General features: G+C 44.2%; 1 protein-coding gene across 1 annotated transcript; it reads right to left on the bottom strand.

Moving 5' to 3' along the window:
* Positions 1 to 226: 226 nt before the first annotated feature.
* LOC101474447 (FAST kinase domain-containing protein 3, mitochondrial) lies at positions 227 to 4,211 on the bottom strand. Its single transcript, XM_004566027.5, has 8 exons — positions 3,975 to 4,211; positions 3,665 to 3,852; positions 3,395 to 3,563; positions 2,435 to 2,520; positions 2,102 to 2,270; positions 954 to 1,023; positions 652 to 766; positions 227 to 385 (listed from the first exon to the last, which is right to left on the bottom strand). The coding sequence occupies exons 1-8, from the start codon at positions 4,051 to 4,053 to the stop codon at positions 236 to 238; spliced, it is 1,026 nt and encodes a 341-aa protein (XP_004566084.2). The 5' UTR covers positions 4,054 to 4,211; the 3' UTR covers positions 227 to 235.
* Between the last annotated feature and the right edge of the window lie 13,116 nt (positions 4,212 to 17,327).

Here is a 17,327-nt window from a genome sequence, read left to right as displayed (position 1 = left end):
TGTATAATTTAAGTTCAGGTAAAAGTTTGTTATATGAGAACAGTAAAGAAACATTTTTGGAATAAATCCTCTAATCCAACATTCTGACACCGTGTCCGGATGTATGAGAGTAACAGATTACAGAGTACTCCCCGTCAGTCTGTCCATCCTTGCAAACAGACTGCCAGCAAATTCAGCTGTTGTGTTCACGATCCTCAGGTTTTGGCCTCTTGGTATCGTTGGTACCCCGAGCACATTACAAGCTGGTTTGTCTCACTGTGGATTTTTGGTTTAACTGGTTCGCTGCTTGATTGTTAAACTTGGATACAGCAGGAAAGATCTTGTCGTGAAGATACTGGATCTGTTCCTCTTCAGTTTGCAGTTTCTCAAACTCAAAGTAAGGGATCTGTTAGAGCGACGAGACGAGGAAGAAAATAAATACAGATCAGCTTTGACATTTTTGACCAACACAATAAATATAAAACTTTAAAGATATGATGTTAACATGCCAAAAAGAGAATTTAACAGTTCATTTCAATGAGCAACAATAGCATTAAGTTTAAGTTGGTCCTCTCAGTTTACAAAGAAGAAACTTCTAACCACAAAACAAAACTCTTACATTTTCTATCCGGTTCAGTTTCACGAGTATCTTCTGGGGTTTTTCACACTTACCTCCACCAGCTCCACGCCCATCCTCTGCAGGTGTCGTCTCTTTGTGACTTCCTTCCCCAGCAGGTGTCGTGTGTTGGTGCAGAAACGGTTTGGATCATCCAAACACAACACAACTCTACACGCGCACAACACATGAAGAAAAGCTTAATTACTCACTTAATTGTCGTTTTAAACAAAACAGGGCTTCACATTTTCAGCTGATTCAAAATCTAAAGCATGTTTAAGCCTCACAGGTTGGAGGCACATTTTCTTACAATTTATTGGAAATTTGTTGAAACGCTCAGAGCCAGATCAGTTCTTACCTCTTGTAAGTGTGATCCCACTGAGACGGAGGCAGAACAAATCCACTCTCATCCAGGCAAATCTCCACATCTTAACAAAAAGGAAGAAATGGAAAAAACGAACTTCTCGTCACAACACGATCTATCCCAGCACGCAGGTAATACACTCACGGGCTACAGCTCTTATCTCACATATCTAATCAGCCAATCACATGGTAGCACCTCAGTGCTTTCAGGCTTACGGACAACTGCTGAAGTTCAAACTGAGCATCAGAATGAGAAAGAAAGGTGAGCCAAGGAGCTTTGGAGGTGTTATGTTGCTGGGGGCAGACGTGCTGCTCTGAGTATTTTCTATTATACATTTTCTCATCTCTAGTGTTTACAGAGGGAGGTTTGAAATAGAGGAGGGCGGAGGAGGGCGGAGCAGGTCTCTGCGTAAATATGTTTTATTGATATCAGGGGAGAATAACACGACTGCTCCTGGTTTACAGGAAGGCATAACTAACTCAAATAACCACTCATTCCAACCAAGGTGATCATCTCTGTGAAACCTGGAAGCTGATGGGCTTCAGCACCAGGAGACCAGACTGAGGGCCTCTCCTGTGAGAAACACAGGGCTGAGTTTGTTGAGTTTCTGCTACAACATCCAGAAATTTGAGTAAAGAACATGAAAGCATAGATCCGTCCTGCCTTTTATCAACTGTTCAGCCTGCTGGTGGCGGTGTAGTGGTGTGGGGTGTGTTTAAGTACCAACTGAACATCGTTTAAATGCCACAGCTTAGCCGAGCATTGTTGCTGACCTTGTCCATCCATTTATGACCACAGTGTACTATCTCCTCATGGCTGCTTCCAGCAGGATACAGGATACAAAGCTCAAATCATCTCAGACACGATGATGAGTTCACTTTACTAAAAAGGCCTCCAGTCTCACAGAGAGCCTTTGGGATGTGACAGATTGGCAGATTGGCATCAAGGACGTGCAGCTAAATGTTCAGCAGCTGTGTGGTGCTCACATGGTGACCAAAATCTCTGAGGAAACTTTCCAGCACGAGGGGGCCAACCCAGACTGTACCTAACAAAATGTCCAGTGAGCGTGTAATAAGCATGAAAGTCAAATACCTGAGCTGCAGGTACTGTGATGATGTGTCACGTGTCCTGTTGTAGCTTACCTATAGTGTATCCACCATGAATCATTCTGGTGGAGTAAAATGTGCCCCCCAGCAGCTGTGCTAGAGGACCTTTGACCTGTTTGTATAAAAGACGTTCCATTGGTGTCTCAAAGGCCTGGCCTGCTGAGGAAAACCTCTTCACGTGAAGAAAGAAGGGCAGTCTGGGACCCTGGCGAGGAGAGCAGTAAAGACGAATCACTCCTGTTATCGAGGAGCCAACGCCTTCTTTTTGTTTTCGAGTTAAATGAGAGCGTTGTGGTTATAATTCACCTCTGACAGTCAGAACTCGTGTTTACAGTATGAAAAATTATAACCCTGTTCACAGATTCTTACCCAGTAGTATGTGCACTCTAACATGGTGGAGAGGTGGAGCTGTGTCAGCTGCCCCAGTGTGTTTTTGTCCAGTGGCTCCCCCTGTGCTGCAGGACACAGAGAGCTTACATCAGAGACACCGCGTAGCCTTGTGGGTAAATACAAAGTCCATGCAGTTATATGTGCAATATATTCTTGTACTGTAAAGAAGTTGTTTTCTATTTTTTGACAGCTAGCAGAGAAACTAAGATCCATCCATTTTCTTCCACTTGTCTGATTCAAAGCTGGGCTGGAGCCTATCCCAGCGTGCATGAACCATTTACACCTACAGCCAATTTAGAATGAACCTAACAAGCATCAGGTGGTTCAGACTGTGGGAGGAAGCCGGAGAGCAGAAACTCCACAGACACGGTGAGAACATACAAACTCTGTGAGCTGACGGTGTAACCATCACACCACGGTGCTGGGGGCGATCGTGGCTCAAGAGTTGGGCGTTCGTCTTGTAATCGGAAGGTTGCCGGTTCGAGCCCCGGCTCCGACAGTCTTGGTCGTTGTGTCCTTGGGCAAGACACTTCACCTACCGCCTACTGGTGGCGCCAGTGTCCGGCAGCCTCGCCTCTGTCAGTGCGCCCCAGGCCGGCTGTGGCTACACTGTAGCTGCCATCACCAGTGTGTGAATGGGTGGATGATTGTGTATAGCTTTGGGGTCCTTAGGACCAAGTAAAGCGCTATACAAATACAGACCATTTACCATAGCTGACACCTAACAGATACTTCTGCACTAAAATAAAGTGACAGCAACAAGTGAAAATGTTAGATTAAGGAAACAGAAGAGTGTTTCTCAGCCAGAGTGTTTAAGCAGCAAATAACAGACATCATCCCTCTCAGACAGGAAATATGGAAACACCCAAAAATGAACAGTGACAGACTTTTTCCTCTCCTCCTGCTTTTCACAGTCTGAAATAAAAGCCCGGCGCGTACCTTGCAGCTTCTGTAGAAAGTGTGGGCTGAATACTTTGGTCATGTAGTTGAGAGGGAAGCGTTCCAGGTGGATGCAGGCGTGCATCACGTCAACCAGCGAGCGAGGCTGGAACTGTGAAAACCTCTCTGACAAGATGCTCTCCAGCTTCTTAAACATCTGGCTGGAGCACTGATGAGGAACAGAGCAGTGACACATTACAGCAGATTTGTAATAAATATGCAAAACATATGATCTGTTTATAAACTCTGAGAATATGAGAAAACCTTCACCTGTGGCAGGTAGTTGAGCCTCCCCATCGCAACAATTTGTTTGGCTATCTGAAGGGTGGTGTGGTTCTCAGCGTGGCGTACAAAGTTTTCAGCCACAGCCTCAAAGAGTGGCTCAGAACGGCACCTCATCTGCACACAATACTCCACGATGGCACCGATCAGCTCTGGATCGCACTTCTCCAGCCTCCCTGAGACAGAATGAAAACTTATTTTCTGGTCTTTTATTTTTTAATACACAAATAGTGAAATCTGATCAGAACAGTCACAGACGCACTGACTTAAGTGTATAATAAAACTATAAAAAACACACCTGGCAAGTGTTTCTCCATAGCCGCCACGAGCTCTCCATCATGCTGTTCCAGAGTCATTAAAGCAGTGAGTACCTTCATGATTTCATCATCACGAAAAGCTTTAAAGACCCGCGATGCCCTGTGACTCAGCCTCAGCACCAGGGAAACAGCCTGTGAAACAAGTATTATATGTTCTCACGTTACTTCGTGTAAAAGCATTAAATATTATTATTATTATTGTGGTTCTTAAATGACAGAGATTAAAATTTGTGGATGTTTAAGTGACAGCTGGTTTGTCATCACGAATCAAAGACAATCAAGGACGATGCTGCTGCTGTGTCTATCTGTGTCTGCTGTAACTTCAACAAGGACTGCAGAATATCACTGACTTGACCGGCTTTCAGCCGGTGGACCAGCCTTCGTGTGTCTGTGTGCAAAGCAGACAGGATTCGGGTCTGCTGCTGGCTGGCAGGCTCACAAAACCGCGTCAGCAGGGAGTAGACCATGACAGCCTCACTGGGAGAGACGACATCCTCCTCCACAGCAGCGCACACACAGTCCAACACCTCTGTCAGCACGCGTGACCGGCGGCCTTCCAGGGCGCACACCACCTCACCCAGGCGGCAGAGTTGTGCCACCCCGATGTCCCTGTTGGAGAGCAGCTCCAGGCACTCATTCATCAGTGTGAGGACTGGAGGGCTGTGGGCTTCCAGGCCAAACTCAACACATGCTCCAAGTAAAGAGGCCAGCCCCTCTGCCCTGTCACTGCGGGGGAAAGCTTGCAGCCTGGAGCACAGTTCAGCGATGACATCCTCTTCAAACAGAGACTGAATATCGAAGAGAGCAGCTGCTTTACTCTGTGGTTTGGTATATGGGATGTACGGAGAGAGGGCTGCTCCTGGTGCCTTTTGAGGTGCTGTGCGTCTTCCAGTCCGGTCCCAGCTCGGTCCAGTATCTCTTTTCCTCAGTAGTGGAACCGCAGCTTCGCTCATCAGTTTCAAGTCTGTGCCGCGCGTAATTTGGAGACATCGCGCTGTGTTGCTGCCAAACTCCACACTTGTGCGTTTTCGCACTGAACCACAATTTAGAGGAAAAGGTGAGGCCGCCCTGACAGAGGCCAAGAGGCACATCAAGGACTTCATTTCCCCCCGAAAGATCCTGAGTCAGAAAACCAAAGAAACCCCTCTGTCAGTACAGATGACAACTTCGACACTCAACACAAAGTCATTATTGACCTGACGGGCGAATCTACTGACGGGAAAAACATCAGCGCAAACTCTCAGAGCGACTGCAGAAAAAACAGCAAAGTTAAAAGTTTTCAAAGAGTCATAAAATGTGTTCACTCTGCTGTGAGACGTGCTACAGAAACGAAATCCCTCCTGCTTTCTGTCTGATTGCTGATTACATACCGTCAGTCAGGACCACAGGCTGCTCCTGCTGCATGTTACAGAACTCCCCTTCAGTGTTTGGTAATGAGGTTGTGTAAGGTGCCATGTCTTTGCATGTGCTGCCACACCGTAGTCACACCATGTACTGCACGCTGACTGCACGGTACATACTCATATCGCCGGGTTAGTGGAAATCTGGCGGGGGACGTCCTCCCACGGGAAATTCATGAGCTGTGGCTGGCCGTCTACCCGTGGACACGTCCCAACCTGTCAGAAGATTTTATTCTGATATTTAACAACTGACCAACAAATCTGTGTCTGCTTGGAAGCACTTGTTAGTGTTGTTTCCTATAAACGTTTTTTGAAGTCTGAGATCCGTTAAAAGGTCTTACTGACTGAAATTCTTCACAGTCTTAAAGAAAATGACAAATTCACTTAAATTCACGGGGTGAATAAAATGTGAGATTCTGGTCTCAGACTCTTAGTTCCTCTGACATCTTGAATTATTTCTAATTTAGAAAATGCTTAAAATAACTGACTTTGGCCCAAAGCCTTTGATACATGTTACTTATTGTTCGAAATTATGGCAATTTTATCACAGTCAGCATAAAGGAACACACACACACACACACACACACAATTATGACCTCAGGTCAGAGCAGCGTTCAGGGCCAGGGTGAAAGCGCCCCCAGGACACAGATCTAATTCTGGGGTCAGTTAAGAGGTCCCCAGCTGATGACCGGAGAGGTGTGACTGGGCTATAGACACTGAGCAAGTTAGCGAGGTGCTGGAAGCCAAACCACTTAGAGCTTTACGACCTAACAGAAGGATTTTAAAAGTAATTGTGCGTCGAGCTGGGAGCCAAAGAAGTGACTTCAGTAGGGGAGACCGGGGATGGTTGTAACGTGGGTCAGTTGTAACACTTCTAATTTCTCCAATCAGGGCTAAGTTTCAAATCATGTGATTCACTCTGTACATGCGCAATTCAGTTCTTCTATCACTGGTGAAAAATCAGCACCCTTCGACAAACACAGACAATTTTAGAAGAAAGAAACTAATTTGTATGCCAAAAAGTAAGTTTTTTGACTTTATTTCATTTTCTAATAGCACTAACTGCTTTGCAGTTAAACTCATCAAACTTAAATTATGTTATTTGTATGTCTATGGGGATATATTCTGTGCATGTCTTTAGTGCTAATGTTTTAGGTGTTAGCTGTAATGCGAGCTAGATCGTGGCTATAGGAGTCTGGGTCAGTTGTAACAGCAACAGCCTGGGTTAGTTGTAACAACCATGCAAATGTTACAACTTACCCCACTATTACTTTAACTCATATTTTTTTGTTTTCTTTGAATTACAGTATGCCTAGGTCATGGAAAAGACAGACTGACCGAGGGGTGCCTCTCAGTATTTTGGAGAGAGCATCAAATGATGTTAGAAATCAGGGAAAGTCCACCAGATCTGTGGCAAAATTGTATGGCATTTGCCATGTCACTTTGCACCGATTTTGTAAAGAGAGGAAGAAGGTGGAAGAGCAGGGATCAATGGAACTCCCACGTGTAGGATACCATAGTGGAAAGAAGATCTTCACTGATGAACAAGAGAAGGAATTAACAGAATACCTGATGAGAGCTGCAGATGCATTTTATGGACTATGTCCACGTGAGGTAAGCAGATAGGAAGCAATAAAGGATAAGACAAGGGAAAGTTAGAAATTTGTAATGGTAGCAATTTAAAATATAGTATATCAGAAATACTAACATATTTCGTGATTAAAATTACAGGTAAAAGAACTGGCATATCAGCTTGCAGTGAAACATGGATGCAAATATCCAAAGTCATGGGACAAATTCTCAAGGGCTGGACCAGACTGGTTCTCAGCCTACATGAAACGAAACCCAACTTTGTCCATTAGAAGTGCTGAGGCTACAAGTCTGGCACGGGCCACCAGTTTTAATCAACACAATGTAGCAATGTTTTTCAAAAAATTTGATGAAGTGCTAAAGAGACACACCTTAACAGCAAATGACATATTGATGAGACTGGCATAACAACTGTGCAAAACCCAGACAGAGTGATTGCAAAACGTGGCACTAAACAAGTTGGTGCAATGACATCGGCAGAGAGAGGTTCACTGGTCACCCTTGCATGTGCAGTTAATGCCATTGGCAACACAATTCCTCCAATGTTTGTGTTCCCACGCATACGTTATGCAGACCACTTTGTCAGAGATGGGCCAGTAGGAAGTATTGGCAGTGGAAATAAGTCAGGATGGATGCAAGAAACAGAGTTCCTCATCTTTTTAAAGCACTTTGCAAACCACACCAAGGTCAGCAATGAAAAAAAAGTGATTCTTCTCATGGATAACCACAGTTCACACCTGTCAATTGCAGCCATTGACTTCTGCAAGAGCAATGGAATTGTGATGCTCACATTTCCCCCTCACTGCAGTCACAAACTCCAACCACTTGACAGGAGTGTTTATGGCCCACTGAAAAAGATGGTGAACAGTGCAAGTGATTCCTGGATGAGAATGAATCCAGGAAAGACCATAACAATATATGAAATACCAGGTCTTGTCAGGACGGCACTTCCAGCAGCAGCTACACCAAAGAATATACAGGCTGGATTCCAGTGCTGTGGAATTTGGCCATACAATCCAAACATATTTGAGGACAGTGACTTTGCTCCATCACAGGTCACAGATCGTCCTTCTCCAGCAGTCCATATGGACATTTCTCCAGCTGACCAACAGTCCGCTCCTATTGCTGCTCATCTCACCAGTCCTACAGCTGACGACATGACCACTCCTCCAGATGCTCACATCTCCAGTCTCCCAACTGACCTCCAAGCTGCTCCCTCATCAGGCTGTGATGAAAACCCACAGACCTCCTTGGGCTTTAACCCAGAAGATGTGCGACCCTTACCAAAAGCTGGACCTAGAAAAACCCCTTCAACGGGAAGAAAAAGGAAACAAACAGCAATACTCACTGATACACCAGTTAAGATGGCCCTTGAAGCAGACCAGAGAAGCAGGAAAATAAGTTTTCCAAAGAAGAGGCTGTGCCAGAAACAAGGCAAATCCACTCCCACAAACCTAAAACAATCCAAGCTTTCCACATCACGAAAGAAAAATCAGAAAATGAATAACACTGAACAGGACAACACAGATTCCTCAGATGCTGCTGAGAATTTCTGTATTGTGTGCATGGAAAACTTCAATAACTCAAAGCCAAAAGAAGCTTGGGTTAAGTGCCTGACCTGTGCACTGTGGGCGCATGAGGCCTGCACTCCAGGACAGCCATACATCTGTCACCACTGTGATTCTGATGGTGATTAAAAACTTGACAGAAACACATACAGTTCATTTGATGAAGCTGGTGCACAGCTACATTTTTTCAGGTTAATTATTATGTTCAAATGTGGCAAGAGTTGTCGGTTATAATCCCCACTGAGCCAATGAAGACTCAATGAAGGCCAACCAAAATTATTGAAAAATTCAGTTGGTGAAAAGTTTTTGTTACAGTATGTTCAAAATCTATATTTCTGCACTCTGTCACACACTCCTACACACACTCACAAACACACAAATAGCTACATAAATGTTTATAAGTGCATTCAGGTGTTGAATAAAATAGATTACATCTTAAGATTTTGTCAGTACCCTTATTTCATTGTGTTACATCTCACCCCGGGGTATGTTACAACTAACCCAGACTATGGGGTTAATTGTACCATTTCACTCTTTGTGTTTGAGACCATACCATGCAATGGGTAATTGTGCTGCAGAGAAAATAGCTGCACTATTTAATAGCAGAGACATGTAAATACTTTGCATTACATTTTGAATCCACTACCTTAAAAGATCTCCAAGCTACAGACAAATGTCAAAAATGTTACAACTATCTCCGGTCTCCCCTACTGCAGTACTGTGGTCACATGTCTGTGTAGGTGTGAGGACTCTGGCTGCTGCAGGTGATTTGGATCATCCAGCAAACAGAGTCAGCTGTTTGCTTTAGGTCAGGATGCGTGGGTCGGTCTAAGATGACGTCATAAGTTCAGTTTCTCCCGGAGCACGATTCATACAGTTGTGTTTCTATTCGCTGACGCACAGGTATAACACGCACTGTGTAGCGTGCTAATGCAGAGCTAAACAGTGGAAGCTGTCTGATGATCATCTTGGGGAAATATTACTGTTATTTTACCCAGAGAGATTTAACAAATAAAGTGTTATTAGGCTCAGATACCCGGGTGTTTTTTTTACAACAGTGGCCTTTACTAGGGTGACCATAGTTTGATTTCCAAAAAAGAGGACACTTGGCTCAGTCATGATGAAGAACTTTAACAATACTGTTTGCTTAAAGAAACCTTAACACATTTAAACAAGTCAACAAGGGCACAAAAACCCAACTCAAAACCCTCTGGAATTAAATAATGGTACAGAAATAAGGCTTCATCATCTTTATAAGAAAAATTACCGGGACCGTACGAGGGAAATTTATTTTTGCAGTTTATCTGAAAAGCTCCACTTGCGCTTTGACGACTTTTAAACATCATCAGGGGCGCGCTGTCTGTCCGGTCTGTGAGTCTGTGAGGGGTCAGAACGATGACAATGAGACCAAACAGACCGAATTAACCCTGCTGCTGACTCTTGTCTCCACAAGATGGCACCATGCACAAAGAAACGGACCCCAAAGTCTGAGTTTGTGTGGAGAGTTTCGTTCAGTCACACAGCAGCATATGCTGTGCCAGAAATTAGAGCATGAATTAAACTGAAAGTCTCTGCATTTCTGAACTTGTAATAATATTTGCAACAAATTGTTGTTAATTTTCTTGTTAGTGTATTTTTTTTTCTGACATCTGATCTGTTTGAGAAGTTCAACATGAGGATGTGCGTCTTAAGAAAAAGTTTGTGAGTGGTTTAATAAGGCAGAACAAAAAATCATTTGTGTCTCTATCTTCAAGGCAATCTGTGTGTGTGTGTGTGTGTGTGTGTGTGTGTGTGTGTATGTGTGCGCGCATGCGTGTGTATGTGTGTGTATGTGTGCGTGTGTGCGTGCGTGTGTGTGTGAGAGGGAGTAAAACCCATCTGGCTGGTCCTTCTATCTCTTTGCAAACAGGCAGCAATACCACAGGCCCTGTGGACACGAGCTGGACGAAGAAGAAAGAGCCAGAAGACCCGGAGCTTTCAAATGGTGAGGAGGGCAGAGCAGATAAGATCTGCTATAATAAAGTTACTGTTCTGCCAGTAATGCTGATGAATCACAGTGAACAGTCACTGAGACTCTCTGTGTTTGTCGTGTTTTGTAAAAAAGTGAAAGACTGAATTCACATTCGAAAAGTTTTTATTTCTTATGAAAATCTTGATGAAAAAACTAAACTGTAGGTCGTCTTTGCAACAGCAGCAGCAAAATATCTGGAGGAGGAGACGCCGGTGATCCAACTCATTTCATCATATAAACCACAATCTTACAACCAATGACTGCGTTAAAGATTCAGAGACAGAAACGTCCTTGTGCTTCAGAGTGAAACTGCCAAAAGTGTTGGAAACTTCTAAAACCGTGTTCACGCAGTGGGACCACATGCCACCACACACATTCATCTGCTCCATCCGTGTACCCACAAATGCACATTGTATGGGAATAGAATCCCTCAATGTGTTGACCAAATCTAATCTAATAATCAAAGTTCAGCAATGATGTTATCATTACTCACAAATGGATGTGACGCATTTGGAGAGCATATACTCTCTCCCAGTCTTACCGGAGTTCTGCTGTTATTGGATTAAAAAGAACACAGTCCAAATGGTTATCCTCCAGCAAATTAGGAAAGTTTAGTAGTTCTTCATATCTATAATCAGCTGCATGGAATTTATTATAATACATTCAGAGGCCCATTTCTGGGGATTAAAGTACTTTGAGATGTAAAAATAGATTAAAAAGATCACTTTAGCTGTTGGACAAATTTATCAGACCATAAAAACAAGAAAACAAAAGTATTTTGGGAAAAATAAAAAGTCTATTTTTATTAATTATACCTGGATTTTGTTGAGAAGTCTGAAAACAATCAAGCTACTAAATGTCAATTAAACAAGTGTAATCTTAGTCTAAAAATAAACATGTTTTACTTTTTCTTCAGCTTTTTGTGAGATGCTTGTTTAAAAATTAATAACAATAACTGATTAAAAAGGTTGAGCAAACCGGTGGATTAAAACCTACAGAAACTGAAAATGAAATGTTAGTTCAGGGCAGCTGTGACATAATCCTGACAATGTGCGGTGGTCTGAATGTGTACAGCGCTGTATGGGTGGTAAGGTGCAGGATAACGCTGTCATCCTGCACGACTGAGGAACATAGTGAACCGCAGATGACGAAAGCTCACATCTGGCTTCCTAAAGGTGGATTAATTCAGCCACAAGCCTACCAAAATAAAATCTAGTCTCCTTAGACTTTCAAAGTAAAGTCATCATCATGAGGCAGTCCTCCTCCCTCAGGACTCTGTGGAGGCATCTGGAGGACAAGTGTTCATCTACTGGTCAGAAGGTCAGTGGTTCGATTCCTGCAGCCCACGTGCAAAATACCGAATCCCGATGCTTCCTGTGGAGTGAGTTTGTGATAGAACCAAGTTTTATTCTGAGCAGAGAATAAAACTGTGTCATCATCAAACCAAAGCAGGTGCAGCAATTTCTATTTAAACAAAAGTCATTTAAATTACTTGCATCATTCTCCATCCATCCATCCATCCATCCATCCATTTTCATCCGCTTTGTCCGGGGCCGGGTCGCGGGGGCAGCAGCCTAAGCAAAGAGGCCCAGACCTCCCTCTCCCCAGCCACCTCCTCCAGCTTATCCGGGGGAACACCAAGGCGTTCCCAGGCCAGCCGAGAGATATAATCTCTCCAGCGTGTCCTGGGTCTGCCCCGGGGCCTCCTCCCGGTGGGACATGCCTGGAACACCTCACCCAGGAGGCGCCCAGGGGGCATCCTTGTCAGATGCCCGAACCACCTCAGCTGGCTCCTTTCGATGTGGAGCAGCAGCTGCTCTACTCTGAGCCCCTCCCGGATGGCCGAACTTCTCACCCTATCTCTAAGGGAGAGGCCAGCCACCCTTCGGAGGAAGCTCATTTCTGCCGCTTGTATCCGCGATCTCGTTCTTTCGGTCACTACCCACAGCTCGTGGCCATAGGTGAGGGTAGGGACGTAGATCGACCGGTAAATTGAGAGCTTCGCTTTTACACTCAGCTCCCTCTTCACCACGACGGACCGGTGCAGCGTCCGCATTACTGCAGCTGCAGCCCCAATCCGTCTGTCGATCTCCGGCTCCCTTCTCCCATCACTCGCGAACAAGACCCCGAGATACTTGAACTCCTCCACTTGGGGCAGGAACTCATCCCCGACCCGGAGTGGGCACTCCACCCTTTTCCGGCTGAGAACCATGGCCTCAGATTTGGAGGTGCTGATCCTCATTCCCGCTGCTTCACACTCGGCTGCGAACCGTTCCAGTGCGAGCTGGAGGCCCTCACCCGATGAAGCCAACAGAACCACATCATCCGCAAAAATCAGAGATGAGATTCTGAGGCCACCAAAGCGAAAGCCCTCCACCACTTGGCATCATTCTCCAGTATTTGTATAACTTCACCAGATAAAAGGACATCAACCCTGTTTTCACTTGTAAATGCTATAACTGCTTTGATTGCTCATACCGAGGCTGCCGGCTCTGGATGGCTTTAGCCTCGTTAGCGTCTTTGAAATGTCTGTGAGTAGCAGGCTGAAGGTGATTTAGTGTCTGATTAGAAAAGGTCATTACCTGCTTACTCGAACCACAAGTCAAACCCATCACCATCAGTTCTGCAGATTTATAGATGATTCTTCCAGATAGCTGGGAGATCCAAGTGTCTGCAAACTGTTATGATCCAAATAATGTGTCAAATTATGACAGAGTTACGGAGCTGACACTTGGCAAACACTAAATTATACAGCTTTTGTTGACTGATCGTAGACAGGGTTTACTTTCATTACTTGCTCTAACAAGAACATTTTGCATAACTTCAGTTCTTTCCTCTCTGAAAACAGACTTTCTGCTCCTGGACATGTAAAATCATGTGGCAGCAGGAGGTATTAATATTTTATACTACAATCTCTCTCACACTTTCAGTGTGTGTGTGTGTGTGTGTGTGTGTGCCAGTTATGAAGGAATTTCATGAACATGCCTTTCTCCTGGGGATTCCAGGGATGACTGTGGTTTGTTTTAAAAAGGTTAGGACCATCATGTGTTTCTTATTTAGACCTAATTCTCGTTGTCAAATAAAATATTAGTCCCTGTGGGATTTCAAATCATTTTTCGGTCATAATCACCCGGGAATGTGTTTCTGGGGACGAGCTTTGTGAGCAAGGTATTTTTCTCTGGAAAAACAAAAGGGTACACGTGTGGCACACAGAAAGGAAAAAAGGGAAGGAAAAAAAGAATCACATCCAGAGATAGGTGGTGCATTCTGGCAGACAGTAGGAATCTATTTCACGCCCAAATGAAAGCAGTGTCAGAGGGGGAATGTGTGTGTAGCATGTGCATGAGAGGTGTGGCAGGGCAGGGGTTAGGCCTGTTAGCTTGTCCTAGGTGGAGAAGGGTGGGAGGGAACACTTCATAATCGAGACCAATGTTCTTTTACTTCAATTGATGACAGACCACAGGGGAAAACACAGCTCGATGCACACACTTTTCCATTTAGCATTGTTTCTGTTCTGATGATCCTTGTAGGACACAATAATACGACACAGCAACCCAGTCACAAACATCTACGAGTCCGTGCACGAGGCATCCAGCACAGAGACGAGTCAAACACCCACGCAGGCAAAGCTGCTGTGATGTTTAGCAAGTACGATGTTTGCAAAGTTTAAGCCAGTTAGCATGTAAGCATGATAATACTTGCTCAGTACAGTCTCATAGTGCTGTGGGAGCATCCGAGCCGTACACTGGAGGAAACTTTCATTCTGGACAACAGTTGTAGCTTGAACTTCCTCAAAGTTTACTATGGCAACAACGGTTGTAACTGCTGTTTGTTTCTCATGTAATCTCCAGGGAGTCGTTGAAATGAAACGTAAATTTAACGAATATTTAGATGAATCAGAGCCGGCTGTTGAACAAAACTAATCTAATAGGTCTGATCTTTGAACAGCTATTCAAAGATCAGACCTATTAGATTAGTTTTGTTCCAGCTGTTCATATGTATCAGTGTGATGTGCGGTGAAATAACAACGCACAGTGTTGGAGTTTGGGGTCAACAGAGGAAGCATCGGGACACCTAAAGACGTTTGGCCTACGACGCTGAGTCAGACGCCCATCGTGTCACCAGTAAATGCCTGCCTCCACTCTGCCACTCGGTTGTTCCCCAACTGCAAAATATCTTGTACAACAAAACTCATGTTATAAGTTTAATGTAATGACTAAAAAATGCACTGCTGGCAGCTTTTAGTGAAGCTCCTGTATCTATCAGGGCGTTCTCCATTGTAACACTGATCTAAGTCCCTACAGATGTATAATACATGCTGGAAGGACATGTCGCATATCTCCATACTGAGCTATGTGATTAAGATGAAACAGGGAGTGAACTACTGAGATGATGCCAGCCCGAGGAAAGACGGAGAGCAGAGTCGACTCAAACTAGAGAGCAGCGTCGACTCTGTTGGTGAGCATCTGTGTAAGTGTCTTTGTGCCGAACCCTTGCTGTAAAACTAACAAGCAGAGATAAGAGAAACATCGGTAGCCTAGTCACCAGAAATCCCTGTTATCCAGTGTCTGCCAAAGCTTACATGTTGTTGGACGGATTAAATATTGAGCAGGCAGTCACATGACTTCACTCTATTTTAGGTTAAAACATTGGTTTCGCTGAACTGTAGTTCTGCTGAAATGACCCGTTTTCCATGTCAACTCTATATGCACATCTGTAAGGGGTGAAACACAGAACTTCAAAATACCACAAATTATTCAAACAAGGTCACTAGAGGTCACTTCAAGGAGGTCAGAGGGCTTTGGCCGAGCCCGTAGCGGTTAAAAGAGACAGACGTGTCAATGCTACACATCATGTACAATATGAATCTACTGTATGTGGGCTGAAGGCCATCTGGTTGGGGGCTGTGCAGTGTCTCCTCCCAGCAGGCAGCTAAAGCTGAGCCAAGACCCCAGGCCCAACACCCTGCTGGACTTTGAAATCAGATCTTTATTGTCCATAAAGCCTCAGCCAAGTATGAAGAATCAGCCCTCCCTAACAAAACACACTTATCCAGCAGAGCGAGGGGCAAGATGAGAGAGAAAGTGGGGCAGAGAGAGTGTGTAAGGTGGGTGAGATAACACCCAGTATAAAGCACAGTTCAATTGGCATGCTTATGCTCGCAACTATGCTGCAGTTATTTATAGATCATTGAGAGATAACTCAATTTTCATAACTTTCTAATTTTGTTGTGGTTGGTTCCAGCCGGCATATCAATGCAGCACTCTCCACGCAGCACAGCTCTGTCTGCTAAAACATCACACCATGTTCTGTTCCTGCCACTGGAGGCCAATTATCTGCTTCAGCGTGACTATGTGTTATGTGAGCTCCACAACCGAGAGGAACGAGGCAATGGAGACACGAAGCCTTACAGCTCAGCTAATGATAAACAAAACTTTCTGCAATCCGTATACGTTTGTCACGCAGACACCTTTCAGTTACAATAAAGCAATGAAAAAATACTGTTGCTTTGGTTAGATGCATTCAACTCTTTTCTTTGTGTAAGTAACAAGTTTAAACAGTTAGAGGTGCCAACATATCACTTCTGAGGAGTTGTGGATGCCAGAAAACACGGATAACATCAGGCCGAGCGAGGCCAGGATGTGAGACAGAAGCTGAACGGATCAGTCAACAAAGTCCGTTTTGAACATTGTCTCAACAGTTAGAAAAACATCATTAGCTGTGCAAGAAGGCTGAATCAAATTAACACTAAGTTCCTGCTAATCTAATATTGCCCTAAGGTATTCTTCACACTGGTTTGCTGCGCTGCTGTTTGTACCAACTTGCTTTTTCCACTGCAAATCACTATCACGTCATATGAACTGTCAACCCAGCGGAATAAGTTTGAAGTGTCTGCCTGTTACCTCAGAATGGCTTCACAGACACGATGGTTTGATCCACCGTGGAGAAACAGACTGTTGTAGACCAGTAGCCTGCAAACATACTGGTGCAGCTTTACTGTGAGTTATCAGAATATCAGAGCTGTTATCACAGATCTGAATTTTTGATGCAATGCATCATGTCTGACAATAACAGCGCTGTCTGGAAAGGAGAATCACAAAGGTTCATCGCTGAAGCAAACTGAACCCAGGTTGCACTGATCTGATCGTGCACGTAATCAATAACCCACTCTGACTATAAAGCGGCAGAGGGAATGACCAGCTTGAGGTCATCACTTGGAAGCCATAAGCATGAAAATCTTCACCATCACTAAATTGCACCTGACAGATTTTGGCACAATCTCAGCCAAAGTTATTGGGAGGACAGTCTACTGCTGAAGGAACCCGAGAGACATTTCTGACCCACTTTGGGCATCTACAGTTTTGAGGAATCCATCTTCATCTGCTCTCTCTCTCTCCATCAGTGATGGGATTACAGTATGAACCGGCAACAGCGTCTGAACCCAATCAATATGAGTCAAAAATCAACTGGAGCTGTATTTACTAGACAACTTTCTCGTTTAATTTTCTTCATCGGACAGAAGCCAGTGCAAATTTCTTAATGTGTTATTAAATGTCTATTTCCATTGCCGACTATTATTAAATAACTACAAAGAGAAAGGGAGCATGACTAAAACTGCTGCAGAACAAATGTGTGCAATGTTCATTCTGCATTTCCAGATGTTTGCTGTGTGAACATTAAGAATATTAAAACAGTCACAGTGAAACTTATCTATTGTGAGTTAATCCATCTGATCTTTTAATTAATAACGTGTTGATGGGCTCT

This window comes from Maylandia zebra, linkage group LG16 (genome assembly GCF_041146795.1).
Source record: "Maylandia zebra isolate NMK-2024a linkage group LG16, Mzebra_GT3a, whole genome shotgun sequence".
NCBI classification, from domain to species: domain Eukaryota; kingdom Metazoa; phylum Chordata; class Actinopteri; order Cichliformes; family Cichlidae; genus Maylandia; species Maylandia zebra.
Note: the sequence above shows the minus strand (reverse complement) of the source record. Positions and strands in the feature narration are given on the sequence as shown.

What these genes read in the sequence shown, in the direction of transcription:
- LOC101474447 (XM_004566027.5), bottom strand. Translation starts at nt 4,053, where the DNA reads ATGAAGGTACTCACTGCTTTAATGACTCTGGAACAGCATGATGGAGAG. An exon ending in CTTTCTACAGAAGCTGCAAG is followed by an intron (nt 2,521 to 3,394) that starts GTACGCGCCGGG and finishes TGTGTCCTGCAG; the next exon opens with CACAGGGGGAGCCACTGGAC. An exon ending in TGGGCGTGGAGCTGGTGGAG is followed by an intron (nt 386 to 651) that starts GTAAGTGTGAAA and finishes TCGCTCTAACAG; the next exon opens with ATCCCTTACTTTGAGTTTGA.